This window comes from Centroberyx affinis, unplaced genomic scaffold (assembly GCF_046629955.1).
Source record: "Centroberyx affinis isolate AG114_WGS23_722 - 3 ecotype Tasmania unplaced genomic scaffold, CSIRO-AGI_Caff_v1 ptg002746l_1, whole genome shotgun sequence".
NCBI lineage: Eukaryota > Metazoa > Chordata > Actinopteri > Beryciformes > Berycidae > Centroberyx > Centroberyx affinis.
The window spans coordinates 56477-67500 of NW_027280910.1; the positions used below are offsets into that span (position 1 = coordinate 56477).

Consider the following 11024-nt stretch of genomic DNA (forward strand, 5'->3'; position numbering starts at 1 on the left):
TCTTAGCCCTTATATAATTAATTTAAGCCTACATGCAGTGTTTAAGTGGGTATTTCTGATCTTATGATTTCTGATCTGATCTTCTTTTCTTCTTTTTCTAATTAGATGGCACATGCCCAACAAGAACAAATTCAACAAGAGAAGACCATTCTTCAGCAGTCTTTCTTCACAGAGAAGGAGCTATTGCTGAAAAGAGAAAAGGCCATTGAAGAAGAGAAAAATAAGCTTGTGAAACAGTTTGAGGATGAAGTGAAGAAGGCTAAAGCTCTCAAAGATGAACAAGAGCGGCAAAGGAAGCAAATGGAAGAGGAAAAGAAGAAACTTCAGGCTACTATGGATGGAGCTGTGAAAAAACAAAAGGATGCTGAGGCAGAGATGAAGAACAAGCAAAAAGAGATGGAGGAGCTTGAAAAGAAAAGGCTTGAACAAGAAAAAATTCTGGGAGAGGAAAATAAAAAGCTTCGTGAGAAACTTCAGAATCTTGAGGCACAAGGCACATCCAAGAAAATTGAAGTCCAGGCTGAAAAGGTTCCTGAAGAGCAGTTAGTTGCTAAGACAATGGTGGAAACTACAAAGAAAGTTTTCAATGGCTCCGTTGAAGTGGACGGGGTGAAGAAAAATGGAGAACCAGCATTAGCTTTTGATGGGATTAGGGACAAGGTTCCTGCTGAAAGGCTACATGAGGTTGGCATCCTGACCAAAAAGGAATTTGACAAACTGAAAAAAGGCAAAGCCACTGTGCAAGACCTGGGGAAGACTGATAAAGTTAAATCATGTCTCAAGGGCCAAAATTTTGTTGGAGGTGTGTTGACCCCATCTAAAGAGAAAATGAGTGTCTATCAGGCCATGAAAGAGAAGAAGATTACTCCTGACACTGCCACAATGCTCTTGGAAGCTCAAGCAGCTTCTGGTTACATTATAGATCCAGTAAAAAATAAAATGCTCCCTGTAGATGAGGCTGTTAAAGATGGGTTAATTGGCCCTGAGCTCCATAACAAAATGCTCTCTGCAGAGAGAGCAGCTACTGGCTTCAAAGATCCCTATACTGGAGCCAAAATCTCTCTCTTTGAGGCCATGAAAAAGGGGCTCATTGAAAAGGAACAGGCTACCAAATTCCTTGATGTGCAGCTTGCAACTGGTGGAATCATTGACCCTATCAATAGTCATAGAGTACCCCTTCAGACAGCCTATAAACAGGGTCAATTTGATGCAGACATGAACAAGAAACTAACTGATCCCAGTGATGATTGCAAATTATTCATTGACCCCAGCACTCAGGAACATCTCACTTATAAGCAGTTACTGGAGAGATGCACCAAGGATGCAGAGACAGGCCTCCTAATTTTACCAGTAACAGAGAAAGCTGCTCAAAGTGAGAGAACATACACAGATGAGGAAACTAAAGAAGTATTCAGTAAATCAAATGTCACTGTGCCTTTTGGAAAGTTCAAAGGGAAAACTGTCACCATTTGGGAAGTCATCAATTCAGAATATTTTACTGAAGAGCAAAGAAAGGAATTGATTCGCCAGTACAAGACAGGCAAAATCACAGTGGAAAAGATTATCAAAATTGTCATTACTGTTGTTGAAGACAAAGAGAAGAATAATGGAACTGTGTTTGATGGTTTGAGGACTCCAGTCTCTGCCAGTGAACTTTTAGAGTCCAAGATTATAAACAAAGACTTGTTCAACAAGTTGAGCAATGGCAAGATAACAGTTAAAGAGATCTCTGAGATGGAGCCTGTGAAGAAGGCGCTAAAAGGAACACCTAGCATTGCTGGACTGATGAATGAATCAACCAAGGAGAAAATGCCATTCTATCAAGCTATGAAGAAGGAAATACTATCACCTGAGACTGCTGTGAACCTTCTTGAAGCTCAAGCAGCAACTGGGTTTGTAATTGATCCTGTCAAAAACGAGAAGGTCACTGTTGATGAGGCTGTTAAATCAGGTCTTGTTGGCCCAGAGCTGCATGAAAGACTTCTGTCTGCAGAGAGAGCTGTCAATGGCTACAAAGATCCATATACAGGAAAAAAGGTCTCTCTGTTTGAAGCCATGAACAAAGGCCTTATAAAGAAAGACCATGGCATCCGTCTGCTTGAAGCACAGCTCTCAACTGGTGGAATAATTGACCCTATTAAAAGCTATCGCATTCCACATGAGGCTGCCTGCAAACGCGGATATTTCGACGAGGAAATGAGCAAGACCTTGAACAAGAACACTGATGAAACAAAGGTCTTCTCTGATCCTAACTCGCAAGAGGATGCAACTTATGCACAGCTCATGAAAAAATGTGTCACAGACAAAGAAACTGGACTTCCATTGCTTCCTCTCTCAAAGATGGCCTTAAAGCCAAAAGAAGACCAACAGATTACTGAGGCCAAGACAAAAGAGACTTTGAACCAGGCAACTATGGAGTTAGAGTATGGACCTTTCAAAGGAAGAAAAGTCACAATTTGGGAGATCATACACTCTGAATACATCACTGAGGAGCAAAGAATAGAATTGATTCGACAGTACAGAATGGGGCAGGTGACAATTGAAAGGCTGATTACTATTGTGATCACAATGGTTGATGAAAAAGAGGATGAAACAAAGGAAAAGGCCTGTTTTGAAGGCATTAGAGCACCTGTCACTGCCAGCTCATTACTTGATTCTAACATCATTGATAAGGCTACCTTTGATCAACTCCAACAGGGTAAAAAGCAACCTAAAGAAATTAGTGACACTGACATGGTCAAGATGTACTTGCAGGGCACAGATTGCATTGCAGGTATCACTATGGGAGAATCAAAGGAGAAACTGAGCATATATCAAGCAATGAAAAAGAATGCTTTGCAACAGAACACTGGGCTTGCACTACTTGAGGCCCAAGCAGCAACTGGTTTCATAATTGATCCAGTCAAAAATCAGAAATATACTGTGGATGATGCTGTGAAGGTTGGAGTTGTTGGCCCAGAGCTTCATGAGAAACTTCTCTCAGCTGAAAAGGCAGTGACTGGATACAAAGATCCATATACAGGCAATAAGATTTCCCTGTTGCAAGCCATGAAGAAAGAGCTAGTACTGCGGGAGCATGCTATTCCCCTTCTGGAGGCTCAGTTTACTACAGGAGGGATCATTGATCCAGTCAGCAGCCATCGTGTTCCCAGTGATGTGGCCATTCAACGTGGCTATTTCAGCAAACAGATGGCTAAGTCCTTCAATGAACCTTCAGGTGACATTAAAGGCTTCTCCAATCCCAACACCAATGAACGTGTTACTTACAAGCAATTGCTAGAGAAATGCACAAGAGATCCCAACTCTTGTCTGTGCTACTTGCCTCTGTCAAAGGTTGAAGCACCTGCTCCTGATCAAAAGTCCTATCAGTACACAGAGGAGCAGGCCCAAACAGATCTAGCTAACACTCAAATTGATATCCCTCATGAGAGTTTTGCAGGAAAGAGTATGACCCTATGGGATGTGATGAGCTCAAATGTGCTTCCAGAAGAGGAAAGGCACCGGCTTTTGGAACAGTATCGCTCAGGGCAAATCACAAAGGACAGAATGCTAATCATCATCATTGAAATCATTGAACAAAGGGAGACTCTTAAGTCAGAGCAGGGCATGTCATGTGATGTAATAAGAAGAAGAGTTACTATTGAGGAGCTTTACAGTGCTCGAATTATTGACTTGCAAACATACAACCTGTTGAAACAAGAGAAGATGACTATTCGTGAGGTTATGGAAATGCCATCAGTGAAACAGTACCTCTTTGGTACTGGTTGTATTGCTGGAATTATGTCAGACAGCCCTCCAAAGATTAGCATTTACCAGGCTATGAAGAGAGGACTCATCAAGCCTGAGATTGCTTTGAATCTCCTTGAGGCCCAAGCAGCAACAGGATTCATGATTGATCCAGTGAAAGATGAACTTTTAACAGTTGATGAGGCTGTACGCAAGGGGCTTGTAGGCCCTGAGATTCATGACAAACTTCTCTCTGCTGAGAGAGCAGTTACTGGTTACAAGGATCCATACAGCGGAAAAGTGATTTCTCTCTTCCAGGCAATGAAAAAAGACCTTATCCCTGAAGACTATGCCTTGAGGCTTTTGGAGGCCCAGAATGTCACTGGGGGACTAATGGATCCTGAATACTACTTCCGCCTCCCCTCAGATGTTGCCATGCAACGTGGATACATCAACAAGGAGACACATGATAGAATATCTGATCCTAATGGGGATGTCCAAGGTTATACTGATCCAACTACAGATGAGAAACAGTCCTATGCCCAGCTACTGAAAAGATGCAAAGTTGATAAAGAAAGTGGTCTACGGCTACTTTCACTGGCAGATAGAAGGCTTCTCTTCAAGGGTCTCAGAAAGCAAATCACTGTGGATGAGCTGCTTCGTTCACAGATTATTGACCAAAAGACATACACTGAACTCACTGAGGGTCTCATTACAGTGGAGGAGGTCAGCAGAGACCTTAAGAAGTACCTTGAGGGTACCAGCTGTATTGCTGGAGTGTATGTAGAATCTAGCAAAGATCGTCTGTCCATTTACCAAGCAATGAAGAAGAACATGATCAGACCAGGGACTGCCTTTGAACTTCTTGAGGCTCAAGCAGCCACAGGGTATGTCATTGACCCCATTAAGAACCTGAAGTTAAATGTCAGTGAAGCTGTTAAAATGGCCATTGTTGGCCCTGAGTTCAAAGACAAGCTCCTCTCAGCTGAGCGTGCCGTAACAGGGTACAAGGATCCTTATTCTGGCAAGATCATTTCTCTATTCCAGGCTATGAAAAAGGGTCTCATTCTAAAAGACCATGGCATTCGCTTGCTAGAGGCTCAAATTGCTACTGGTGGAATTATTGATCCAGAGGAGAGCCACCGCCTGCCAGTTGAAACGGCATATGAACGTGGCCTCTTTGATGAGGAAATGAATGAGATCCTCACTGACCCATCCGATGATACTAAAGGCTTCTTTGACCCCAACACTGAGGAAAACCTCACCTACCTACAGCTCATGGAGAGATGCATGATAGACCCAGAGACAGGACTTGCTCTCCTACTGCTGAAAGAAAAGAAGCGTGAGAGGAAGACATCATCAAAGTCATCTGTGCGCAAACGCAGAGTAGTCATTGTTGATCCAGAGACAGGCAAAGAGATGTCTGTATATGAGGCATATCGCAAAGGACTTATTGATCACCAGACCTATCTAGAGCTTGCAGAGCAGGAGTGTGAATGGGAGGAAATTACCATCACATCATCTGATGGAGTTGTGAAATCCATGATCATTGACAGAAGGTCTGGTCGGCAGTATGACATTGACGATGCAATCTCAAAGGGCCTCATTGACAAGTCAGCACTGGATCAATACAGGGCAGGAACTCTGTCCATCACAGAGTTTGCAGACATGCTGTCTGGAAACATGAGTGGTAGCAGATCACGGTCATCCTCCTTTGGCTCCTCTTCCTCTTACCCATCTTCCTCTATGAGCCCAGTACCTGCTCTGAAAACTCCAGCAACCACATGGAATGACCCCACAGAGGAAACTGGCCCTGTAGCTGGAATCCTGGACACAGACACACTGGAGAAGGTGTCTGTCACAGAGGCTATGCACAGAAACCTTGTGGACAATATAACCGGTCAAAGGTTGCTGGAAGCTCAGGCCTGCACTGGAGGCATCATCGACCCAAATACTGGAGAGAAGTTCTCAGTTGCAGATGCAATGAACAAGGGACTCGTGGATAAGATTATGGTGGACCGCATCAATCTAGCCCAGAAGGCTTATAATGGATTTGAGGATCCCAGAACCAAAACCAAAATGTCAGCAGCCCAAGCGTTAAAGAAAGGATGGCTGTACTATGAGGCCGGACAACGATTCCTCGAAGTCCAGTATCTTACTGGTGGATTAATTGAACCAGATATTACCAGCAGAGTCGCCATAGATGAGGCTGTAAAGAAGGGCACTTTAGATGCACGCACTGCACAGAAGCTACGAGATGTCAGTGCATATTCTAAATACCTCACATGCCCTAAAACCAAGCTTAAAATATCTTACAAGGATGCTATGGATAGAAGCATGGTAGAAGAGGGGACTGGCCTACGGCTACTGGAAGCATCATCTCAATCAAGCAAAGGCCTTTACAGTCCCTATAGCATTAGCGGGTCAGGCTCAGCTACTGGGTCACGGTCTGGCTCAAGGACTGGTTCCAGGTCAGGCTCTAGAAGGGGTAGCTTTGATGCCACCGCATCGAGTTTCACAACAACCTTCTCCTCCACCTCCTCCTACAGTTCACCAAGCTATGGCCGCCGATACTGATAACATCAATGAGATAATTTAAGGAATGATTTTCTGAGGGAAGGATACACAATACAACCACAGTGCTCACCAGATGCCTAATTCTCAACGGAATAAAGACTACCTTTATTCTGCTCTGCATGTGGTTGTTACAGGACTTTAAATATTTAGTTCTTTTACAGGTTGAAAAATTTTGTTCATTGTATATTTCACTTTTACTTTTAGTTACATTTATGTTGACATCATCTATACTATCTTATCAGATTTTCTGCAGAATTACCATACTTAAAACAGTTGCATACAGAAAAGCTGTATTGTTTTTTTTTTATTTACAATATCTATGACAAAAGTTTCAAGTGTATATGATATATTTTCTATTTTTAAAGTTTAATATCATAAGCATTTAGTGTTCTACAAATACAAGATTTTATTGGCTTTCAATATTTTTTGTGCTATTATAACCGAAGTATTCCTATCAATTTACCTACAAGTGAACCAAATTGGGTGTACAAACAGCTGTTAAACAGAAGTTTCTGTACATGTGTATATTTCTGAATATTAAAAAAAGTTAGCTAAAGAAAGATGAATGCCACTCTGCAGAGCAGAATAAGGAGTCTCCTGAAGATAATTAACACTAAGGGTGTCTGCTTTAAGAATACCAAGCTTCAAGATCTTTTTCCATCCTGGGCTACACTGCCGCATATATTCTGCCAATATCTGAACTCCACCCATTCCCAGTTCTCTGTCATGAAACCTGGAGTTACAGCAACATGAATAGCAAGGAGCAAGCTAAGGATTATGTAGCCCAATATGACCATCAACACCATGCAACAACTCTGGACTTTACATGTCAAACCTCAAGACCATCACAAACAAGCCACTGTCTATCAGACACTTCAAACATGTAAGTTAAATATACATTTGGAAATGTTGAATATTTGATTGTTTTACAATAACTTTGCTAGCTTGGTTTGTTTTCTCTGTCATTAAGTGCCAATGAAGTCTAATTCTCTCGCTCTGCATTGTTGTTTTCTCTCTATTTCAGATACGTCCTTCATAATTCATCTTCTCTCCAGCTCTTTGCTCAGATGTCTTCCAGAGACCCATGGCATTAATTTGGACTGTATCCTATATTGTAATCAATGATTATACCCAAGGCTACAGAAACACACTTGCTCATCAGATGTTTCACATTACATGAGATTCTTTCACTAGTGGACCATTTTGAACCTTGCATCTAATCTTCAAGTCATTAAATAGTTTCAGGCAAGCCCTAACCATGCTTTGTAAGTGCCTGCAAAATACTGTTTAACACATTGATGAGATATTTAGTGTATTAAGATGGTGCAGTGGTTAAACTGTAGATTGACAGATGCATGACTGAAAGAGGAATACTACCCATAACTCTGAATGATATGATTACTGTGTTATCAGGTAAGCCTTTCTACAGTCCAACTATGTCACATTCTAACCTAAAAATAATAATTAATTTCAGTGTCATAATTCTGATATTCGCACAGGGCTAAAATGTATGGTTTGAATGTTTAATATCTGTAATGTTTTAATGAATAATCAAAACTTTTTTTTTTTTGGAGGAACTCTTCACTGACAATTAATGTAATGTATTGTATTTACTGTATATTGCTGTTTAGAGCACTATTGCTGAAAGCCATTAATTAACATTTCCTTGAGAAAGATCTTTAAGCTTTGTCACTTATTGTCACCAGACCCAGTATTTGTATTTACCACCACATACAATTGTTTTGATGTTAATTTTCCTTTGTAAAGCATCACATCCTATTGATATCATTTTATTTTCATATTATATATTTTTGCTTTGCATGTTTTACTAACATTGAAAAGATGCAATATGAAATAGTTCTATCCATTAAAGCATTTCTTTTGTTATTACATTTTAAAAGGTTTGAAGGATGTATTTTAATGAGTTGGGTTACCAGGCCTTGTTTAAAATGGTGTATTTATAGTTAAATGGTGACAAGGAATTTTAATGTAACACCTTACATAATGTAAATAAACATGGAAATGAGATATCCTCTCAAGTCTTTAGTAATGCATTTGGATGTTTGCAATTTTGACAAATCATGCTGGATTTGCCCCCCCCAAAAATCAGATTTTCTGTCCATATGTGGCATAGATCAGATTTTCTGATTTGGATATTTTCATGATCAGATTTGAAAGAGGCTCAGATGTGCTATATGGCCAAGTGACTTGTTTCTGGATGTCAGGCTAATTTTTATTTTATTTTATTTGCCTTAACAAAGATTATTAGAGACAAAGTTAAGGTGTTTCCTTTCATAGCAAAAAATACTATACAATATTATATAATACAATACAATATTCATGCAGAGATTACACAGGTTAGGAGTGTTGTTATTTATTAATATGCAATAAAGTAGGACCAATTTTGCATCACTCTGAAAATGTTTAGGCAAGTATGACCAATATGACTGGCCTATCTGGCTTTGAGTATGCAGGCAGACTGTTTCGACATGCCTTTATGTGGATGCTGACACACAAATCTGATCCATGCCACTTCCAGAGCTGTGTGTGGACAGAAAACCTGAAAATCGATTTGGTCACTTGGCCTGCTGGTGTGAATCCAGCGTGTTCCGGTGTGTTCACAAAACACAAGTGAGATTTACAGGTGGAGAATGTTTGTCTCTGTGTGTTGTATGTATGTGTTACCAAGGGTGAGCTCACATCGGTACGGTGTTCGTGTTTATGGTTGCATGCCTGTCTGCCTTGGTCTTGTGAAAATGGAAACATCAATAGAACACATTCCAGGGTTCAACATTGTTAACGCCAAATGCTTTCTTGTTGATGCAAGAAGGAGCTGACACACACACACACACCCTGGTCCCTAAGGGTTTCCCTGTCATTGTAGTCAATATTTGCATGCTTGTAAAAAGGTGATGATTGAGGACATAGCAAAGCTAGGACTAGCTCAATACAAGCAAGCATCTGAGTTCACTGTCAACACTTTAGCTTCTGGGTGTGTCTTAGGGAACCAGTCTGCCAGTCAACATGATGGGTAAAGACATCCCACCCATAGGAGCCAGTGTGTGTGTGCTCTGTAAGCAGTGCCAATGAGGTTGCAGAAACACACACACATACTGGCTCCTACAGGCGGCTCTGAAGAAATGCATTACTTCAGACAGGCTGCTATGACAGACTAAATACATACTGGCTGCTATTGTTACAGTTACATAGAAAGGAATAGATCAAACTTTGCATTTCCAGCCATGGCTTTCTCTCTCATAACACACTCCTTGCACCTGTCTGGAGGGCCAAAAGCCTCTGTTCTACTCGTAGATTCTGAGAATGTTTTGAAACCACACATCCCGGGGAAATATTAATAGCTCTCAGAGGAGACTGGCTATTGTTAAAGGCCCCCGGTGGCGTTGTCGTCAACACAGACTCCAAATGAGTCTGTTGATGCGGGGTGACTGGTTCAATTACCTCTAATACTGGAATTTGGAGCATTAAAATACCAATTATGCTCAGATAATAAGCTATAATAGCAAGGGTTCTCATGTTCAAACAGTTTAGTATAACATACAATCCTGTACAATAACATCCCAAAAAAAAAACATAATATGACATACTATTACTACTATTATAGCATACTACCCTTGACCCACTAACATTTAACTGATAGTTTGCACTGTCATAATTGCATATGACCTAAATCGATGTGATCCTGAGGTGGATCAACAGCTTAACAGAACACTTGAAAAGCTCTTTTTGATGTTCAAGACACACCTTAAATCAAGCATGTTACCACAAGTGCAGCACCATAGGTATGGGTGAAAGAATTTGTGGATCAAATTTCTTGTTGTTTCCAGCGTACTTGCTTTGAAAGGGAAAGTGTTTGCTGTGCTCCCTGGAGTGTAGAAGACTGACAACCTGCTGAGCATTTTTCCTTTGACCCTCAGACTGAAGACCATCACAGTGTTAGGAGGAGAGTAAGTGGATCTTTGGATCTTATGGAAAGAAAAATTTAATTCACTGTTTTGGCATCCAGCTCAAATTTCCATAAATCACAACTTTTGCTTGAATTTGATGCACAATTAGTGCATGAGTATGTTTTACAAAAGAGGCCCATGGGAGCCGTTATCATAATTGCTCCCAAATAAATCAGTGTAAAAAATATGATACTACAAATAAATGAAATTATCAAAATGAAATTAGTTTACAAAATCAACCAGGATATCAACAAGGATATCAGAAAGATATAGAGGACAACCCACCATTTCATGTACCCAGAGAGTGCCATGGATAGTGAAGTATATAATACTGATAGCCTACTTACAGAATTATGCAATAGCATAATAAATAAAAAAAATTATAACAGTTTAAGACTCGAAGGTCGAGATTGAGATCAAGGTATCACCAACCTTCACACAACTTTGCCAGATTTTGCGTAATTGAAAATCAGGTTTAAAATATATAAAGCCTATTTTTACTGTTTGGGTTGACTTTTCCTTTAAGGAATGAAGTGATTTGCTTGAACACGCCTGAACTGAACACGCAGGTTGAATGACTCCTTTCCTAGGAACTGACATGACACATGATATCCTTTAGACAGTAGCTGGCTTGTTTGGTGTTGGTGTAATGATTACATTGTCTAGTTCCAGTTTATTTTTATTGTAGTGATAGTCTGGTGATAGTCTGGTTCACCAGATGCTAATTAGAATTCTCTACAATTCACTATCTGATAG

General features: G+C 40.4%; 1 protein-coding gene across 1 annotated transcript in view; it reads left to right on the top strand.

Moving 5' to 3' along the window:
- Positions 1–8318, top strand: part of pleca (plectin a) — a 41931-nt gene extending 33613 nt beyond the window's left edge. Inside the window, exons 32-33 of the mRNA XM_071535684.1 lie at positions 106–7186; positions 7328–8318. Of these exons, the coding sequence (XP_071391785.1) occupies positions 106–6303 (6198 nt within the window). The 3' untranslated portion in view covers positions 6304–7186; positions 7328–8318. The remainder of the gene's footprint in view (positions 1–105; positions 7187–7327) is intronic.
- The last annotated feature ends 2706 nt before the right edge of the window (positions 8319–11024 follow it).